Consider the following 22,351-nt stretch of genomic DNA (forward strand, 5'->3'; position numbering starts at 1 on the left):
TATTAATAATACAGGCTGTAGCCTGTATTATTAATAATAGCAGCATTGCAATAAATAAATTGTGCGCGCATCTTCAAATAAAGTGTGTAGCGTGCTGCAGCAGCAGTCTGCTCTGCACGCAGGCTTCCTCCAAGTTTACAGTAAAACAAACTGGTGGTGTGACCAATGGACATTTACAATTGTTAATACTATTACTATTATTAGCATTAGTCTATATTTTGGTTGAAACTAAGCCAGAAAAAAATAAATAAAACATAAATAATAATAAAAAAATATACAAATAAAATCGATTTTTAAAAATAATATTCGATTATGGAGACTGTAACGATTAATCAAATAATCGAATAATCGCTGGCATCCCTAATATGCACCTGCTTTAAGTACAAGATAGATTACAATGGAGAAACAGGGGAGGTCGTGTGACATCACAGATGTACGTGTGTTATAATCATTGTGACAGTGCTATGTGCACACACTGATTTATAAACACATTGTAGGTGTCTCTCTTCACTACAGACACTCACAGTGTTCTGTCCATTCATTCAAGTCGAGCGCCTCACATTTCCTTATCAGTGAGGGGACAGATAAAACACTTTTTATTATTGTGATAGAGAGTTTACTAATTAAGTTGTTTTTATTTTCTACTGTTATGTTTTCTCCCGGAAGCACATTTGATTTTGTGTGCAGATGTCTGTACCGCTGCTTCTGCTTTAAAATGTTGGACACAAAGTAGTTTGATGTCAACATTTACAACACTTTTGCTGTTTTATAGATTATGATGAAGATGATGTACTTGGTTCAGTTTAGTATTGACAGCTGTAGCAGCAGAGGAATAGTGAAAAGGAGGTAATTATGACAACAACTGCAGATATTCATCACTGTCATATGTCCTGTAACTCTTTTAATGTTCTCCCCTATCTTAGATATTCTCTAGAATGTGGAAATGGGATGTCCACCTGACGATGATGCCTATTGAAGTCCCTGCTTCTTGTCTTGCAGGTTATTCAGTGCGATCTTGGAGCAGGCCACAAAAGGCGACGGGGCCACTCCTATTGGAGGAAAGGCAGCGGGCTTCGATGTCAAGGCTCTGAGGGCCTTCAGAGTACTCAGACCCCTCAGACTGGTCTCTGGAGTACCCAGTAAGTACTGAGAGAAAGGGAATAAAATAAAAAAGACAAAAAAGAAAAGAGAGTAAAAAAATGCTTCTCTGAGGACCAGGTGTGAATGGTGATTGGATGAGGTGGGGGATAAATGAAACACAGATTGGAGCTGATATTGCCCTCAGAGGCACACACACAGTGACACACATAAATCCACACACACTCCTCTTATCAGGTGCTCAGACCGTAGTGGCAGTGGATGAGTTGTCTGTCAGCCTGTCTGTGTCAGTGACTTCAGGAATCAATAATCCAACAGGACAGAAGACAGGAAAAGGATGTCGTGGATGAAAGCCGAGCGCTGTTTGCACCTGTGTGATTGTGTGTGTCATCTCTTGTGATTACAGTAGCAGGCAAACCCACAGCTTGCTAGTGTACATCACACACTATTTTTGTTCTGGTAAAAAGCTGCATGCTCCATTTGCTATAGACTTTACAAAAAGGAATTATCTGTACATTAACTATGTAATAAAGCTGTTTACTTAAATCTGTATATGATCCAAGCATATCATGTCATGACCAAACCAATTATTTTGAACCAAATAAATAAAAATAAGCTCACATTTTATTCTCCAAAGATAATTGTGACCAAAAGTTAATATTTGGAGGATAAAATGTGTGTACATTTTACTGTTACACAACAATAAGCCTCCTTAACAGAATGTAATCAGCGTATCTGTGAGTTATTAGTATGCAGTACTCTAAGCCTTTTTATATGACAATAAGGCTTTCATAATTAACAATACTGCGTGTGTCAAGACTCTTTAATTTAAATACATTCTGATTTCCCTTAAATAAGGTTGTGTTCACCCTTTATGTGTTCTCAGCAGTTCCTCTGTGTGTGTGTGCTGCAGGTTTACAGGTAGTGTTGAACTCCATAATCAAAGCCATGGTTCCTCTGCTCCACATCGCCCTGCTGGTCCTCTTCGTCATCATCATCTATGCCATCATCGGCCTGGAGCTCTTCATGGGCAAGATGCACAAGACCTGCGCTCATGAGCAAACAGGTACACACACGCATACACACCGGAGACTGAGGGGCGCAGGGAGAGAATATATAGACGATTGCGCACTGATGCACAGATTCAAATACAAACATGCATGGTCAAACACATACACTCTCATACCACACCTGAATGGTCAAATACGATTTGAAGCGAATACTCAACTGTGTGTGAAAGCACACTTCAGATAGCATATATTCACATTTCAACCCAAGAGATGGACATACAGGTGCAAACGTAACGCCACAAACCTTTCAAACTCAAATAAAACACATCAGTTAGACACCACCTATACTGTATGCCATCAAAGCAGAGAGAGTATGAATAATTTGGGTGGTAATTGAAACAGCAGCTGCCATAAACGATGAAAACCATTTTCAGTAAAGGTCCCTATGTATACATGGACTTAAGTGTTGCTCTTGTGATGTTATAGGTCCCATGAGAGGCATTAGCTTTGCCTGGGTTAGTGCTAGTGGAATACTGTGATGTCCTATACATCACCCTGGGGGACATTGATCCTTGTTATGGCTGCTCTACAGTCCACTGTGTCCTTGTTTAACCCCAGTTCAAGGAAATATTGCTTTTTTTTTCTTTTAGATACATTATTTATAGATTACCTTGAAAGATTTAGTAGAATTGCAAAGGAGGAGTTATTTTATACTCCCTCTTGGTGTATTGCATAGTGTGAGGTGACTTACGGTTGGATCACTTCCAACAAGTGAGGGGGCATGAGACCCTCACTGAGGAGTCATCAGTACAAAAGATGAGCAACTATATAAGAAGATTTTTATAAAAAGTTCATGGTACAATATAGGGATGGGAACGATTAATCGAATATTCAAAATTATTCAGGTTTTCGGATAATTATTCAGGTTTCGAATATGAGTTATGAATATTTTTATGAATTATTATAATTTTTTGGGAGGGGCGCCTAAGTTGATTACATATTATCAAATTGAATAATTCAATGTATACGACAGTGCCATAGCTAAATGTGTTGGGTCTAAAGGTGTGTTTTGCTCCGCTCACCGGTCCCTCACAGCGGGCAGAGCTGCAGGTCTCTCTCTCTCTCGCGTCCGGTTATACTTCACTCGCGTTTATGTCCAAATCCATCAGATCTAGCTAGTTCTAGCCAATGATATGGCTGCTGCCCCTCCCTACACGCAGACTCAAACCTCATCTTATGCCCAAATGCGGCCCAAATGCGGCGCAGCCGTTGCGAGGTTCCGGCGCTAACAGTTCATGAGCGTGCTCCCCCGCCCCCTGTCAACACTCGCTGCTTGGCAACCGTGTGTGGCGGCAAAGTACATAGACATTTTGACAGGAGAGATTTAGTTTTGCCGGTATTCAACATATTTTACCAGTCATAGTCCGGTAATTATTTACACTCTAAGAAGAGTCCTACACAACAGACATGGCGTCAAAAAGGAGTAATGTGTGGAAATATTTCGACCAGGTTAGTGAGTGCGGTGTAGAGTGCAAACTATATCAAATTAAACTTATATATACATACTACACCTTGCTATACCCGCAACCTCCGTTCCAGCTGAGAGGGTCTTCTCTACAGCTGGCCTGATTGTGAATCGCCTCCGCACCGGCATCTCCCCTGAGCATGTAGACATGCTCATATTTTTAAACAAGAATGAGTAGCCTATTGAATAGCTGCATTCTGTGCATAGGCCCTGTTATAGGTTTTTTATGTTTTAAGCATGAAAGCTGTAGGACTATAGCTGTCAAACTGTGATCACCAGTTCAATACATTTGACAAATTCGACTTGGTTTCTATACTTATTTGAACATGTATTTATTTATTTCCAACATTTTTAGATTTTTTTTATATAGGATATGTACATTTCGGTTAACCGGCTAACCGTTTTTTGGGGGGTCGAATATTCGAATATACATTAGCTTTCAAATTCCCATCCCTAGTACAATATGGAAATTCCACAATAAATCACTTCCTGTTGAGAAATGAACAGATATAGAAGTTGAACCAAAGTTGTGTTATTTAATGAAGAGTACAAGCATTCAACAGAATCTATTCCAGCTGGAAGGACGAATGTCTACAGCACTCGCAGAAGAATCACAAGTCATGTATACAGAGAAACAGGGAACAAAGGGGGACAAGCAACAAAGTAACTGACATTACAACCTACCAAATGGAAAAACAAAGGGACATAAGCCATGTTAATTATAACATGAAACATCTGTATGATCATTTGCCTGACAATGGTCACAGTGGCACCCTTCAGTCTGTTGAACAAGTTTACAAAGAACTGAATTACTCTTTAATTATACATTTCCATTATAATAACCATCTTTCTCTTCCTCTTATGTCTTTTGTCACAGGCAACTTTATGGAAAAAAAGCCGGCACCATGTGCGCCTGAGGGAGCTTACGGTCGAAATTGTACGCACAATGGAACCCACTGTAAGGTGGGGTGGGAGGGCCCGAACGACGGCATCACTAACTTTGACAACTTTGCCTTCGCCATGTTGACGGTGTTCCAGTGTATAACCATGGAGGGCTGGACGGAAGTGCTGTACTGGGTGAGACGGACACCACAACAGTGTCTTAGTGTGTGTGTGTTGTGTGTGTGTGTGTGTGTGTGTGTGTGTGTGTGTGTGTGTGTGTGTGTGTGTGTGTGTGTGTGTGTGTGTGTGTGTGTGTGTGTGTGTGTGTGTGTGTGTGTGTGTGTGTGTGTGTGTGTGTGTGTGTGTGTGTGTGTGTGTGTTTGTGAAAAGAGTACCATCTGCTCAGTGTGTGTTGTCACTGTACTGTATCTGTTACATCAATGCCACATGAGCGCTTTTGAAAAATTGATATAAAAAATAACACTTCAGGAATGAAGGCAGGTATGAACACAATAAGACACACGCACATTGCGTTTGTGAGCGTGTTAGCTCATATCTCGGAATAAATCGATTCCGACAATACACTGTAATTGAAGGCGCCGATTCATTTGGAACGTGTGCAGAATCCTGAATCTTGATTCAAGTGAAAACACACACACACACACACACACACACACACACACACACACACACACACACACACACACACACACATCCAGCCAGCGAGGCGTATGAACACACACAAACTGTCCCTCCCTCAGTGAATGGGCAGAAGCAGGCAGCAGCCCTGTCCAGCTAAATAAACCAAAGGATTAGTCTGTGCTGTTAATCAATGTTCAGGAGGGTTCCATCTGACTCCACATGTGCTGGATTTCTTAGAATTGTATTCAGTCCTGGAGGTTTGGCTCTACACCCAGATTATTATTTATTGATGTCCCAATAACTGGTGGTAAGGGCTCAAAGACTTGAACCTGAGTGTTTTTTTCAGATATTTATATTTTGTATGTGATGTTGCCACTACTACCCTGTGTAACATAAGCGCTGTTATACCATAAGCCATGTGTAACATCAGGTTAAAAAACATCCTTTGTAACATTAGTCAATATGTCACTATCACGTAACGTTGCTGATTGGCAATATGTCAACTTTGAAAGAGATTTTCAACAATTGCCTATATCAAGTCGTTATAAGATAAAATAATATAAGATAGACCTTTATTGATCTCCTTAGGGAAATGCAGACCTATTGCAGTAACACAGTGAAACACAGGACAGTACAGATAGAGTTCACACAAGGATAAAAATAATACAAATAAGATGACATTTGTAAGGCACAGTTTCAATTTACAATCAGAGCAACGATGTTATAAAAAATAATCTCTTGAATCCCCACTCTGCTGATGTCCACCTGCTGAGTATGTAGATTTTAAAGCCTCATTACAACCAGTTTGCAGTCTGTTTTCCTTAGATCTTATATAGAATTATCTTTAAACAATTTGGTACAGTTGTAGATATGATTTATATTGTGATATTAAATATAATACAATACAATGTGAAACGGAACATAATGCGGTGATATAGCTGCACACAGACTTTTAAAAGGGAGCTATTAATGTTAAAAGTGTTTTAAATAAAATGTTCATACTCTTTAATAAATGTTCACTCACCTAGCTTCAACGTTAATCTATTGCTAGCAGAAAGTTCAAATGTTTTATCATTTCAAAGCTCTTTTCTCTAAAGGCTGTGTCTCACTGCGAGTGTTACAGATGAATACTGTCTATTAGGATTGTGAAAACAACTCTATAACCAAATGTCCAGTGGGCAATAACATTGTGCTAATTTCCATTCATTTGGTAGCCTCAATTTGCACTTCTAATGTGTGATGATTATATTCAGGTCACAGAGCTCAGCATCCCTTTCTCTGAAATTGAAATAATGATGTTATCTCAGAAGATTATTTAACAACACTTAAAGCATTTATGACCGTATTTTGTTTCCGTTATCCTAAAGGACTCTTTTCCATCTCGATGAATGAATAATAAGTCCACTTCACAAAGAATGATTCTTATCCAGTATCTAGAGTTTTCACACGATGTACTAATCCTAAGTAGGATTCTAGCCAGAAGATACATGTTTCTGCTTGCTATGTGTGTTTTGGTAAGTATGAACATCTTACAAAATAATCAAAAATATGTCAAATTAGGATCATATTGTCAATAGAGAGTTTTAAAATACCTTCAAACCTTTGTTAACATGTGGTGAATGACATCCTAGGTTTCTGTAAGATCACTAGTGATTTAGCTTTCAGAGAAACTGATTTTAAGCTCTGTGATGAAAATAATACATATCGTAAGAGGGACAAGGTGGGGCTAGCCATCACAATATTAAAGGATACAATTACTTATTAGATAAGTAAATCTCTAAAGAAATTAATTTCCAATGGAATAATGTGTTACAGTACACTGGTAAGATCTGGGAAAGTTTTTTTTTTTAGCTCTGTCTGTTTGGTTACTTATCTCAGAATTTTTTTTGGTAGTCTCTGTGTGTGTTTGTGTATGTGTGTGCGTGCAAGTTCCTTTTCTGTGTGTATATTTACACACGGAGCTTACTCTACACCCCTGCTGTAACTGCCCTGTCTGCTGCCACCTCCTGTGTACACACACACCACACACCACACACCACACACACACCACACACACACACACACAACACACCACCACACACACCACACACACACACACACACACACACACACACACACACACACACACACACACACACACACACACACACACACACACACACACACACACCACACACACACACACACACACACACCACACACACACACACACACACACCACACACACACACACACACACACACAATTCATTTTTAGAGCGCTTGGGAATCCAGCTGCCTTGATAATGAATGGGACCTATTTGTCCAGAGTCCGTATGATTATGGGAAAAATACTTAGACAACACCAAACCTTTTGTGTTGGGCCATGCGTTTCCATAGTTTTAATTGTCTCACATTTTCAGGACTATAGATTAATGACATCCAACATCTGCTGTCATAGCAACCCTCGTTTCTTCTGTTGTCTCGTTCTGTTCAACATGTGTCCATGTGACAGCCCCTTAATTTATTTAATTGATACACATGCAGTTGTCAGGGTTGAGAGAGGCAAGCAGGACCCAAATGCAGATTAACAGAAAATACCTTTATTTCAAGGTTTAAAGACAGAACTCTTCCCAGTGAACACAGTCCAACAACAACAAGGAACTAACAGAAACTAAATGCACACATGACTAATCAAACAAACAAGAGACAGGTGAGGAGGGAGGAGAAAACACAGGGGCACCAGGTGAACACAATCGGGTAATCAGGGAGGGAAAACAGACAGAAACCAACAGGCAAAACAGGAGGTGAACACTTTTCAAAAATAAAACAGGAAACCAAAGACAGAAAAAGACAAGACAAAACACAACACAGACAGATCGTGACAGTACCCCCCCCCCCTCAAGGGACGGATCCCAGATGTCCCAAAAAAAGTCCAACAGGGTGGGTGGAGGGGGTCTGGAGGACGGGCTTGGGCTGACAGCCCAGGGGCACAGCGGAGGACCCGGAAGGGGTCTCAGGCGGACGGCCCGGGGGCAAGGCAGAGATCAAGGATGGGGTCTCGGGCGGCCGGCCCGGGGGCAAGGCAGAGTTCAAAAAGGGGGAATCGGGCGGACGGCCCGGGGGCAAGGCAGAGTTCAAGGATGGGGTCTCGGGCGGACGGCCCGGGGGCAAGGCAGAGTTAAAAAAGGGGGATTCAGGCGGCCCGGGGGCAAGGCAGAGTTCAAAAAGGGGGATTCGGGCGGCCCAGGGGCAAGGCAGAGTCCAAGGCGGGGCGAAGGCCAAACAGCTCCGGAGGCCCGGGCAGGACCCGGTGCCGGCCGAACAGGAACCGGAGCTGGTGGGACAGGCTTCGGTAGGATCCCCCACGGAAGAGGACCAGGAGTTGGCAGGACCCCCGGCGAGACAGGTGATGGTGGGGCCTCCAACGGAACAGGACAAGGGGTTGGCAGGACCCCCGGCAGAAGAGTTGACGGCGGGACCCCCAGAGGAACAGGACATAGGATTGGCAGGACCCCCGGCAGGAGAGTAGTCGGCGGGACCCCCAACGGGACAGGACACAGGGTTGGCAGGACCCCCGGCAGAAGAGCAGTCGGCGGGACCCCCAACGGGACAGGACATAGGGTTGGCAGGACCCCCGGCAGGAGAGTAGTCGGCGGGACCTCCAACAGGACTGACATGGAGCCGGCAGGACCCCCAGCGGAACCTCCATCGGCACAGGACATAGGGTTGGCAGGACCTCCAGCGGAACCTCCAACAGCACGGACTGGCAGGACCCCCGGCAGAAGAGTAGTCGGCGGGGCCTCCAACAGCACAGGACATAGGGTTGGCAAGACCCCCGGCAGAGGAGTAGTCGGCGGGGCCTCCAACGGGACAGGACATGGAGTTGGCAGGACCCCCAGCGGAACCTCCAACGGACCAGGACATTGGGTAGGGACTTGAGACGTGACTCGAGAGGGGACTTGAGAGGAGACTCGAGAGGAGACTCGAGAGGGGAACCAAGGGGGAACTAGAGAGGGGAACCGAGAGGGGAACCGAGAGGGGACTAGAGGAGGGACTAGAGGAGGGACTAGACAAGGGATTAGACGAGGGACTTGAGAAGGGAACTCGAGAGGTGACTAGAAAGGTGACTCGAGAGGTGACTCGAGAGGGAACTCGAGAGGGGACTCGAGAGGGGACTTGAGAAGAAACTGGAGAGGGGACTCGAGAGGGAACTAGAGAAGGGACTTGAGAAGGGACTCGGGAAGGGACCAGAGAAGGGACTCGGGAAGGGACTAGATAAGTGACTAGAGAGGGGACTCGAGAGGGAGCTGGAGGGGTGACTTGAGAGGGGACTCGAGAGAAGACTTGAGAGGGAACTCGAGAGGTGACTTGAGAGGGAACTCGAGAGGTGACTTGAGAGGGAACTCGAGAGGTGACTTGAAAGGAGGCTTGAGAAGGGACTCGAGAGGTGACTTGAAAGGAGGCTTGAGAAGGGACTCGAGAGGTGACTTGAGAGTGGACTCGAGAGGTGACTTGAAAGGAGGCTTGAGAGGGGACTCGAGAGGTGACTTGAGAGGGGACTCGAGGGGGGACTTGAGAGGGGACTCGAGAGGGAGCTGGAGATGTGGCTTGAGAGGGGACTTGAGAAGGAACTTGAGAGGAGACTTGAGACTGTCGGTTCGCCAACAGAACACGGGGGGCTGGAGTCGGCCGGAATGCCGACAGGACACGGGGAGCTGGCGTCGGCCGGTACGCCGACAGGACACGGGGAGCTGGCGTCGGCCGGAGACGAGGGGCTGCTGGGGCCAGGACTGAGGCTGGAACCATGGCTGCTGGGGCTGGAACCATGGCTGCTGGGGCCTGTACTGGAGCCGGAACCATGGCTGCTGGGGCTGGAACCATGGCTGCTGGGGCCAGAACTGGGGCCGGAATGGCTGCTGGGGCTTGTACTGGAGCCGGAACCATGGCTGCTGGGGCCAGAACTGGGGCAGGAACCATGGCTGCTGGGGCCAAAACTGGGGCTGGAACCATGGCTGCTGGGGCCTGTACTGGAGCCCAAAGCATGGCTTCTGGGGCTAGGGCTGCTAGCTTGGACCTGCGACTCCTTCTCTCAAGAGCCTTTTGGAGGCTCCGTGGACCTCCAAAAGCCAGACGAGTTCCAGAGAATGGCTCCTGGACAGGAGCAGGAACACACCGAGGCGTACGGCGCCAGGTTGGGAGTTGGGAGGCAGGGTGCTAGCATGCCTGGGACTAGCAGGCCGGGAATCACACACCGAGAGGAAGTCCAAAATCCAGCCAGGTAAGAATTTCACTAAACCTGGCTTCTCCATAGCCATCTGGTGTGCCTCAGCCAGAGCAGCCTCTCGCTGCTGAACTCCAGACGCTCCCCTCCACTTATCAGAGCAGCCAGCCAAAGAAAAAGAAAAACTGAGTAATTCCAACTCAAAAGGATCTGCTGGGCCATCCTTGGTTAGTTCCTTCTGTCAGGGTTGAGAGAGGCAAGCAGGACCCAAATGCAGATTAACAGAAAATACCTTTATTTCAAGGTTTAAAGACAGAACTCTTCCCAGTGAACACAGTCCAACAACAACAAGGAACTAACAAAGACTAACATAAAACACAGAACCTAAATGCACCCATGACTAATCAAACAAGGAGGGAGGAGAAAACACAGGGGCACCAGGTGAACACAATCGGGTAATCAGGGAGGGAAAACAGACAGAAACCAACAGGCAAAACAGGAGGTGAACACTTTTAAAAAATAAAACAAGAAACCAAAGACATAAAAAGACAAGACAAAACACAACACAGACAGACCGTGACAGCAGTAGATCACTTATAACAGCGTGTCATTGTTTTTATGGACAAATGTATAGCATTAAGACTCATTGTCAATTAAGGGCAATCCACCTCTCCAAGATAGGGCTCAGGATTGTTATTGAGTTACAAAAGCTGTTAAGTGTTGTTTAGTATCTGCTTGATTGTGGTTGGTCCAGCCTGTGCTCTCTAACACCAGACACCAGGGTGTATACACACACTTTATCACACAACACTGCCACTCCTGCTTGGCCATATCTTCCTACTGCTCTTTTTAACATGCACTGCTCTTTCCTTTTTCCTTCCTGTCACCTTTTCCTACCTTGATTCCTTCTCTTACACACTTTCTGTCCTTTACCTCTACTGCCCCCTCATTCGTTCTCTCTATGTACCTTACCCATTGTCCTCACCCCTCTCTTCCTTCCCTCCCCATTGTCCTTCCTCCACCACCTTCTCCCTGTTAACCGCTCTCTTCTCTCCTTCTGTTTCTCTCCCATGTCTCTCGTCTCTCAGATGCAGGATGCTATGGGCTATGAGCTGCCATGGGTCTATTTTGTCTCTCTCGTCATCTTCGGCTCCTTTTTCGTTCTCAATCTCGTTCTGGGGGTGTTGAGCGGGTAAGAGGTTGTGCTGTGGTCATGTGTGTACAAAAGTCTGTATGTGAGTTGTTTGTGATGAGGGTGTACGGTGCAAAGTGTTTAATATGTGATTATTGACCGTGCAACAAGACTCCCTGGAACAGACATTTGAAGTGCAATTTGTGATTGATTTGGAGGATCCATTGAACCACTAAATAGTGGAATAGAATGGAAATAATTCATGGTTATCCACTATAAAAGCACACCACTTATTGGGCATTATTATGGTTATTATGATTATTTGTGTTATTAGTTGAAGTTGGCAGTATTATTTAAGGTAAACATGATTTTCTTCTAAATATAACGTCACATAAACTCTACTCTCTTAACATTTTGATTATATATAATATCCTTCTTTGGAGACCATAGTAGTAATAAGCTGCGTAGTTCAACTGCTGTATGAATCCAGAATCCAATGCTGTAAACTGAACATGCTACAGCCTTTAATACTGTAATCCCTGTCATCACCATTTCAATGGGAGACTACTACACACTGAAGGGATTTATACAAGAGTTGCAACACTTGGCTAAAGAGTCAAGGTGGGCTATACGTGAACATTCCGTCCCAAATATTAGTAATAAAAGTAGTCTTATTAGCATTGATTTGGAGATTATTTGGTACATTCAATTGAAGCCATCAAATGCAAATTAGTGGAGGGGGATTCAGGCAGTCTCACATCAGCAGTCTTCCAGTACAAGTAGAGCTAGATCTCTTCTTGTAAAGATCTTAATCCTCTACAGTCGAGGAAAGATGAACTGACTGAACTGAGCACAATCTCCAGCTCTCTCCAGCTTCACTCGGTCCTTTGTCAGAAGCCTTACAGAGAGACACATTCACACATAAGCACTTGCTGGACTCTTCTTCTGAACAGTTTTTTTTTCCAAGGCTCAGTTTTAAGATACCCCTTTTCCTCCTTAATGAGATGACTGCATAAACAGATCCGCCATGTTTGTTTACATGTGTTGGTTATCGTCACACATGTTTGTCTCATGTGCTTATCAGCATCTGCTTACATTGTTTGTGTATGTGCAGCGTGTGTGTATTTGTATGGAGGCGTGTGTATGTTTTGTTTCACTAAATGCTGCTCCAGCAGCTGGGTGCCGTTTTACCCCGCTCTGTCAAGTCACACTGTTTTAGTACAAGCACCACCCGGCCTGTAGGGACACACTGGGGTATTAATGATTCGCCCCTCAGGTCAGTTATAGAGATGGAACTTAAAAAAGCTTGCACAACAGGGAAATCACAACAGGCAAAAAAGGTTTTTCTGAGGACAGAGTGAAGTCTGAAAGGAAACATGGCATTAAAAATGGAAATTATAGGATGGATGCCTGCACTAAATAGGGACTATAATTCTTGGGTAAATTTGAGTTAAAGTCAGCAGGATAACTATAACTGCCATAACAATATCAATTAAATAATAGCAATAATAATCATTATAATATTTTACACCTCAAATTTGATTTAAAAATGAAAGTTTTTTTTAATTAAATCTAAGACTCTTTTTTGTGGCTTTTTATAATAAAATTCCTTCTTTTTTTTGCATCAAGAGAGAATAAGCTGTCATGATGACAGTCATAATGTCTAATCCATGGGAGTCTTGCTGCACTGTCTTCAAGTGTCCAAAATGCCTTCTCTTCACAGGGTTTTAAATGAACTCTTTTCGGGGGATGTAAGCTTGTAACCTTCCCTTACATGCCCTCACCTGATGGTGTTTAAAGTTGAATACAGCCGGTCAGATACGCTGCCATGTGGCCCATTAAGTGACTCTGACAAATACTATAAATGCATTATCCCAGCAGGGATCCTGCAGAAGGATACAGTTCCATCTGTTGGGAACTTTCACTGAGGATCTAACCCCTTCCCTCTGCCCCTCCTCCCTTCCCTCCTAACCTCCCTTACTGCTCTCTACTCGGCTTCTTTTCCTCCCTCCATCTTTACCTGTCTCCTCACACCCTTCTCCCTTGCATTCCTCCTTTGTCTCCCCTCCTGTGTCCCACGCCTCCGTCTCTCCACCAGGTGAATGACGCAGTAGGTTACAGTTGGCCCTGGGTGTATTTTGTCACCTTAATCATCATCGGATCCTTCTTTGTGCTAAACTTGGTTCTGGGGGTATTGAGCGGGTAAGGGCAAGGTCAAAGGTCACTTGAGACTAACTTCTTTCCCTCTCCTTCACACTGTCCTTCTTAGAGAGCTTTGCTGTCTGTTTTTCCTGCTTCTGAAAGGAAATGGTGTTGTGGTTTTTTAAACTGGTAAAGGTATGTATTTTCAAGAAACAAAATACATACCAGCACACAAAAGGGAAATGCAACATGAATTCATTTCATCTACGATTATGTCCAATATGTTTTAAGAACTACATGTATGTGGATTTCGCAGTACCACAATTATTTTTCCAACCACCCCAATATTGTGAATGCAATATCTCTGTCTTAGTCTTAAGTATAAACTGATTAGTAGTCAAAATGAAATGTCACTGTGATCTTGTAAACATGTTTTGGACATACCTTAGAAATGGACTTGCTTCTTGTAATTTCACGATTTCAGGAGTATCTAACAAAATAAAATGATGAATTAATGGCAATCTGGACATACATGGATTTAAACCGCGACAAGTGGGTGAAGTCATTAATGCCATAAGCAGGTATTTTCTAATGTGATTTATAGAAGAAACAGAGCTTAGTGTGTGGTTAAGATGAACTTAAGAAGTGAAGTGTCTCACCCCTGACTGACTGACCTGTATCTGACTCTCGATACCCACAGTGATGTGGTAAAAATAATAGAGGTCTTTCTGGTCCAAACAGCTTGGGGGGTTTGGCTGTCTGACTCTTTGTCTGACTTCTGACTAATGATGCTGTCATCACACTACACAGCCTGACCTTTTACCAACTGCTTCCTCCATGCAGTGTGTGTGGGTCTCAGATTGGCATAATAACTAATGGCCAAACAGGAAGAAGGAGAGCGACGGGCACAGAGACAGAAACATGGGGTGTGACGGTGTTTGTCTGTATTTGATGTAATGTGTTAATAGAAAGAAAGAAGCATGAGGCTGTCTGAGAGAGAATGAGGGGACACATGAAGAAAATCCATTACGGGGAAAAAGAGAGATGTTGAGAATAGTAAATTGAGAGTGATCACTGAGAATTCTGCTCTCACAAACACACACATAGTATACTACACACTGACACACACAACCACAGATCAATAAGATTGGGTCTAATGTTATGACAAGCACAACTGTAGCAGTTTGTCCTAATGCTCATTGATCTGCCTTTTGTGTATGTGACTGTGTTGTCTGTAGTTGTGATTTATTCAATCATTCTACCAAATTTCACACAGAAAACACACTGACAGGCTCACACACATTCTCTGATTCTGTTCCAAGCAATAGACTGACTATAGGAATCTATGAAAATAGACACATACCATTATGGATCCTGTGATGCTCTCCAGGGAACGTGTTTGGATACTGTAAGTGTGAAACTTCCATAGCTGCAAAGCCCCACTTAAAGGGGACCTATCATGCAAAATGCACTTTTGTACGTCTTTTATACATGAATATGTGTCCCCGGTGTGTCAGGGAACTCACCAAGTGTCAGAAAACACAACCCTTTCTCATTTCCTCCATACCCAAATCTCTAAAAACGGGGCTGCAACGGATCTGATACAGACTGATACAGATTTGAAATATCTCTGACGTCAGAAACGAGAAGCTCCGCCTATATGGGCAACTCCCCACCAATCAGGAGGAGACGGCCATTGCCGTTCGAAAGCGCTGGAGACGCTGTAGTACATATGCCAGGCCTGTAGGTGGCGCTGTAGTCTGCCACAAAAGCAGCGAAGAAGACTTCTCACAGATTCAGCCCTTGCAAAAACAGGGCTTAAGGCCCAATCCCAAACCACTCCCTCGACCCTACCCCTCCGTGACGGAGTGAACTCCGTCTGTAGCCACACTCGCAGCTCAACGAGGCTCCCTCCTGTCAGATGGAGGGAGTAAATACAGCAGCAAGCTTTGGGACGGCCTCCCCTCTCTCCGGCAGAAACAGGAAATGCCGTAACTGTATGTAACAACAGTTTCAAATCAGCATTTGAATTTTTTTTAAATTAATGACTCAAATAAAACTCCAAACATCTTTAATTTTAAACCTGATGTTTATAAGCTTCTTAGTTTTTGCAACAGTCTGTAAATATACACAACTTTATAATAAAATGCACACATTTACCTTTTTCTAGACTAAACACAGGTATGATCCTAAGTTAAAAACATATGAGGTTATCATGAGGTTGTCAGTGGATGTTTGCTGGAACTACTTGTAAACAGCGTGTTTCCTGACGGACACACACAGCGTTGAGACCGGTCAGGTAGAGACCGGTCTCAAGTCAGCACCGATGCAGACTCGCTGTTTGAGGGCTTGACACTCGTTGGTTTGGAACAGCACTTAATGTGGCGGACCCTCCGCACGAACGCGCAAACGGAGTGGTAGTGTGTAGGGGTAGGGTGTACGGGGCGGTTTGGGATTGGGCCAAAAAAGAGCAAATATAGCGAAATGAGGCATGGCTAAAATGCACGATCTGTTTGGTATTTTGAAAAAAGAACTTTGCAGACATGTTTTATATAGGTATGGCCCTATAATATATTATTCAAATATAGCATGATAGGTCCACTTTAAATAAACATTATGGAGTGTGTATTTGCACCCGGGAGAAAATAGCTACACAACAGGTATTCAGCTATTTGCACATAACTGTATTAGGTTAGTTGAAATCATTAATATGAAGTTGAACCTAATATTTAGAATTGAAACTTTATAGTATTGCTACCAACTTACCTTATACAAGTATGTGTAGTTTGTTGACCTAATACATTTAATTAAAGTCAACGTTACAGTTTTTTCAGTGTAGTCACTCGGGTGCAAATAGTATCTGCCATTATTGTAATGTATTATCTAACATTATTAAAACACATACTGTGTATGGCATACGCAGCTTACTTTTCCGTGATTTCCAAACCCAAGATGACATGGTGTGAGATAACTGACCATCAGGGAACTCCACTGACTGTATCTTATTTAAAATAAGAAGCAGGGAGGCTCTTGCAATGTCAATGGACCTTGGAGTGTGTATCCGTACACATTTTAGCTGAAAATGTTCTCAAGCCTCTCAGCTCCTGTCAGCTCTCCTCCCGATGAATTATTTGGCTCCAAGCTGACTTTGACCTTCCCCGAATGCGCCGATTAATCAAATGTTCTTTAATTCTTTCTTTCTTCCTCCTGACACCTGGAAGTAATTTCACCAGGTTTCATCATATAATTTAAATATTTCACACTCTCCTAACATCAATTTTAGTTGTCTTAAATCAACTTTGCTTATGTCCTCTGTGTCCACATCACATCCAAAATCCTGACAAACCCTAAAAATCTGGCATCATTCTATATCAATAAGAATTTTTAAAAAGATAACCAGATTGCTCCATAATTAGTAGCTAAAGGACTTTAAACACTTAGTTTTTGTTAAGTCTACTTTTACACACTTCAATCATTTTATTTTCTACATAAAGAATTGCAAATGCTGCATAAAAAGGTAGCTAAAGCATCAAATAAATATTTCAGTTAACCTATCTATCGTCATTCCAACCTAAAAAACCTCTGGGTCGTGACGGAAAGAGATGTCAGAGGTGAGGGGCTCGGTGGAGCGGGACGCCCTCGCTGCAGACCCAATTCTCCTCCAATTTGACGGGAGCAGGCTTAAGGCACTGCAGCTGGGGGGGAGACCCTGGGATGCACTGCACAAACTCGCAGCAGGCACGGGAGCACCTGGGGCCCTGGGACAGCAACACTTATAAGACTAATCAGCAAAGATCGTTATGACTAAATTCAATCTTTATATATATTTGTTTAGATAAAAGAAATCTTTATGAACTTATAACAATGGGATAAAGCAATGCACTTATATGACACTAGCCTAAATGTGTGAGGGATCCTCTATTAATAGACAACAACTCTTGTCTACTCATCAGCAATGTTTGGCTGCAGGTGATACTTTCAGAATAAAAGCATCCTGACTCAGCTTAAAGTAACTGACACTTACTGTAAGGGAAATTTGTTAAGTGTTTTTTTCAAAACCCTCTCCTCCTCTAAGTTAATCAAACTAGCACTCATCCACACTTGGTCAGTCATTCGGGGTGTCTCAATTCACATTCTCACAGTGCACCAGGCTTAATTATTAGAATACGGCTTCATCAACTCCGACACTTTGTAAATCAGTGGGAACAAATAGATAGATAGTCAATGATAGGGTATAAACAGTGTATTACTGATGTGATCAAATCCAACTGCAGCTTATTTGACGTTGTGTGTTTATGCAGTTACACGTTATTATATGTTACAATGTCTACCATCTTTTAAACAGAACTGATTGGAACTGTATATCTCTTGGCTGCTTAACAATATATCTGTATGAATTGGATTTTCTGAGCTGTGAATCCAGCTCTCTGTCTGTCTGGGCGTGCTTCATCTGTATTAGCATACTAACACTGTATCTCCTTGGCAGAGCTTGTTTCTCTTCACATATTTTTTCTCTATTTAGCAGGTTTTCCCTCCTTCCTGTCCTGACACACTGAATAATGTTCTGTATTATCACAGCATTGTCACATGATTTGCACTTCAGTTTAGATTTTCAGATTCTTTTTTCTCTCCCTCTGTCACTGTTTCCTTTCTATCCCTCTTTCTATCCCCCAAACCCCTCCATCCTGTTTCCCTCCTCCCAGAGAGTTTTCCAAGGAGAGAGAGAAGGCCAAAGCACGTGGTGACTTCCAGAAACTCAGAGAAAAACAGCAGCTAGAGGAGGACCTCAAGGTAGGCGGTTCTTTCTCTGCATGTTTCATTGGGGCTGCAAGAGTCTTTGTCTGCAACTAAGATTCAATGTTAATTACTGCCAGGTAACCATAGAAATCAAATCAAACTTGATTTAAATACATTTTAATAGGTAACACATTCTTTACAGATCGATGGAGGAGGATACAAGAGTAAATCAAAGAGACAGCCAAGTGTATGCATTAAGATTAATTTAAAAATAATAACATTAATTAACATTAAGAATAAAAAAAGATGCGGTCTGTTGTTGTTACTAATATATGTCCTTAAATCATCTCAGTTTTTAGTATAAGAATAGGGAACATTGAGAAACATAATGAAGGCCATAACATTTGATAGAAACAATGTTTGTTTTGTTGATAAGCACTGCTAACCAGCCAGTGTTTTCTTTGCTTGTGTGTTCATATGTGTGGTGAATATAGGGCTATTTAGACTGGATCACTCAGGCTGAAGACATTGACCCAGAGAATGAAGAGGAGGGCATGGACGATGACAAACCTAGAAACCGTGAGTACTACAGTGTGTGTGTTTAACGGTCAAATATGCCAAGGGCGAGAGTCGATCTATTTACTTCCTGCAGTTCGCCTTGGGATGTGTGTGTGTGTGTGTGTGTGATTTATGAATTGTTGTGTGGTAGTAGTGGCAGTTAAGATTTCTGTTTCTATTGTGTTTATATCTGAGGATATAAGAAGGTGTGAGGTTAACTGCGCACGTGTTTGTGTCAGATTTAGGGTTTAGTCTGTATGTCTTGAGCTCACTGCAGTCTCATCGTTATTGAAGTGAGTGACTGATGGAGCGGCTGACAGACAGAGGGGATGTTAATATTGTCTGCTGCTTTGGCTAAGAACCCTCCCGAGGCTCAAAACCTGTTTAGATATGAGTGGAATGTGTCAGACTGCAGCTAATAGCCTCTGGACACACACACACACACACACACACACACACACACACACACACACACACACACACACACACACACACACACACACACACACACACACACACACACATACACACACACACACACACACACACACACACACACACACACACAGGGACACACACAAGCACACACACTGTAGGTATACACTCTTTTGTGACAGAAATGTTCACACACAAATTACGCAGCCACACATGGTACAAGTCTCCCCAGGAGTAAGGTTTGTTTCTTGGGGAGGGAGAGTTCAGAAGTGGCCTCTTTTGACCTGGAGGTTTGATCTCAGAGAAGATAGATCGAAAAAGAGAGAGGGATAATGCGAAAGAGAGGCAGCGGTTTGACACAATGCCTGTACTATGTCTGAGCAAGCATTGTTCAGTATGTGCTGTGAACTCTGTTATAACTGCTTGGAGCTCCGTTTCCTCACATCGATGATGAATCAATGAGTGATGTGGACTAAATATGCAGAGGTGGCTGCGGCTCATTCTGAGAGACACTGACTCGGCAAGGGAAGAAGATAATAATAAAAAAATGATGATCTAATCTTTCAGTTAGGCTCAAGACATTACTATGGTTGAATGAGCAATGACCCAATTTACATGAAATAAGGCACAGCACTCCTGTGGCTAATCCGTAACAAATCTTCTTGTTTTCACCTGTTAGCGCCGTGCTGCTCTGGGACAATCAGTGTGGCAGAACACATCAGCAGTGTGTGGCGCATTAACAAACAAACAAATACAGTATGTGGCCCCAATTGGGCACACTATTTTTAAATGTCACATCACACAATTAGTGCCTCTTAGATTCATATTGTTTTTGTTCTAGATCACTGACATAATGTGCTATGTCAAGACAAGCCCAAGTTAGTTGTAGTCTGCAGTTAGTTTGTCTCGTGCGAGATTAAATCCATTACAATTATTAAACAGAATACATTTTTCCGATGACACCATGATTGATACATGTGATCAGAAGTTATCCACCTCAAAGATCAATCATCCCTCTGTTTGTGAAGGTAACAAAAAAAAACTTGCTCTCTTATGGCTACAGTCTCGCCACCTCCTCTATGGGATGGATCCTCCTTTGGGAAGATGAATGAGGGCAGTGTGTGTCTGTTGCCCATGGAGCACACACACACACACACACACACACACACACACACACACACACACACACACACACACACACACACACACAGATATGGAGAATGGAAGAGAGGATTGCAAAGAGAGAGACATGAGAGGGAGAATAGATGTTGAGATAAAAATGGGATATAAATATTGTGTGTGTGTGTGTGTGTGTGTGTGTGTGTGTGTGTGTGTGTGTGTGTGTGTGTGTGTGTGTGTGTGTGTGTGTGACAGTACCTGGGAGAAGAACAAGTCATAGTACTTGACCACACACTCGTACAGAGACCACACACACCTTTCTACCTGTCTATCAATCATCCCATCTTCACATGATAGGCTACAGAGGCAACATATTGATTTATGTTTATGAATAGTGTGCTCACATGAAGACAAATCACTGTGTGTGTGTGTGTGTGTGTGTGTGTGTGTGTGTGTGTGTGTGTGTGTGTGTGTGTGGTGTGTGTGTGTGTGTGTGTGTGTGTGTGTGTGTGTGTGTGTGGGGGGGGGGGGGGTTGTTTCAGGTAAGAGAGTAGTCGATGTATTTCACTATATTGATTTTCACAGGTTTTAGTAACAGCATGAGTGAGTTTGCAGGGGTCAAAAGCTTCTAAAACATTTCAGCTATCCTTTCTCAGTCTGCAATCCTGACTGACACACATACACACTCAACTGTGATGTGATATGAATGTTGTGTTAGTGCTTTATTTATTTATGTGTATATATATCATGATGTGTTTTCGCTGCAGTATGCACATTTGCGTGTTTTGCCTGTAGTCTCATGCATACTGCATGTGCATGTCTGTGTGTGTGTTGCATGTGCTCACCCTCTGCCATCTTGTCCTTGCATGCCACCCTCTTGTCTTGGCTTCCTGCTGCTGTTGTCTGGCAGGAGTGTCCCCCGCCCACCTGGGGGAGAACAGCAGTAAGCTGGCCTGGCTCAGCCCCTCTGCTGACCCTCAGGATCAGGATGGTATGTGTGCATCTCTGTACATGTTTCCATGAGTATTCAGTCGTGATCATGGTTGTGTTCGTCTTTCATAGTACGACTGCTTAGGAGAAAGGGCGGTGGTCAACATACCTCCTTAAGAGCATACTGAGGAGTAAAATACTTCAGGTACCTTGTTTATCTGTTAGTTTAGTTTATTTGTTTATATTGTCGTGGACAGTCCCCATTGATCCACTGTCACAAAAAACTGTAAATGGGGCAGCTTTAGCCAACATGGCTAATTTCCCAGTTATAAAACTACATTTCAATTATGCCCACTCCATTTCTTGGTGATAATCATGGAGAGTATATACTGTAAGATGGAAGTGTAGCTTTATTTTGCTAATCTAAAAATGTTTTCAATAGATTTCATATGTTGCCTCTTAAAAAAGTGTCAGCATACTTCAAACCATTCTGTCATGGTCTTTTTTTCCGTCTCCACTAATGTAGGTAGTATGAGAAAAATAAAGCCAATTTTGAACATTAAAGCATGTAAACATGTCACAGTAGAGGCACTAAATACTGATATGGACCTAAAATGAAGAATAATACGGCCCCTTTAAAGTCTTTGGCCTTTATAAAGGTCAATTAGTAAATTACAAGATACATTTTTGATTGTGTTTTAATGGCACGAGTAGATTGGCTGTGTTTGCTGTTTGACATTGTCGTAATAGATCATAAAAAGCTTTTTTATTTTAGAATGTCATTTCTGTTTGCACGTGTAGCTTAGCATGTTTTTGTCTTTAAATGTCCTGTTTTTTCACTTGAAATATGAAACCTACTTGTGAGGATTGATTTGTATGTGTGCGCTCCTTGGATGTAAATGTTTGTGTACCGGATGTTTACTATATTTAATGCTTCAT

At 42.9% G+C, this 22,351-nt stretch overlaps 1 protein-coding gene across 19 annotated transcripts in view; it reads left to right on the top strand.

The window, feature by feature from the left end:
- cacna1c (calcium channel, voltage-dependent, L type, alpha 1C subunit) overlaps positions 1–22,351 on the top strand; it is a 222,324-nt gene that overhangs the window by 142,737 nt on the left and 57,236 nt on the right. For all 19 annotated transcript variants that reach the window (XM_034200822.1, XM_034200829.1, XM_034200824.1 and 16 more), the window contains exons 5-10: positions 1,000–1,139; positions 2,012–2,164; positions 4,511–4,710; positions 11,448–11,551; positions 18,337–18,424; positions 18,865–18,949. In XM_034200822.1, coding sequence (XP_034056713.1) covers positions 1,000–1,139; positions 2,012–2,164; positions 4,511–4,710; positions 11,448–11,551; positions 18,337–18,424; positions 18,865–18,949 — 770 coding nt within the window. The remainder of the gene's footprint in view (positions 1–999; positions 1,140–2,011; positions 2,165–4,510; positions 4,711–11,447; positions 11,552–18,336; positions 18,425–18,864; positions 18,950–22,351) is intronic.

Source organism: Gymnodraco acuticeps, unplaced genomic scaffold (assembly GCF_902827175.1).
Source record: "Gymnodraco acuticeps unplaced genomic scaffold, fGymAcu1.1, whole genome shotgun sequence".
Lineage (NCBI taxonomy): Eukaryota > Metazoa > Chordata > Actinopteri > Perciformes > Bathydraconidae > Gymnodraco > Gymnodraco acuticeps.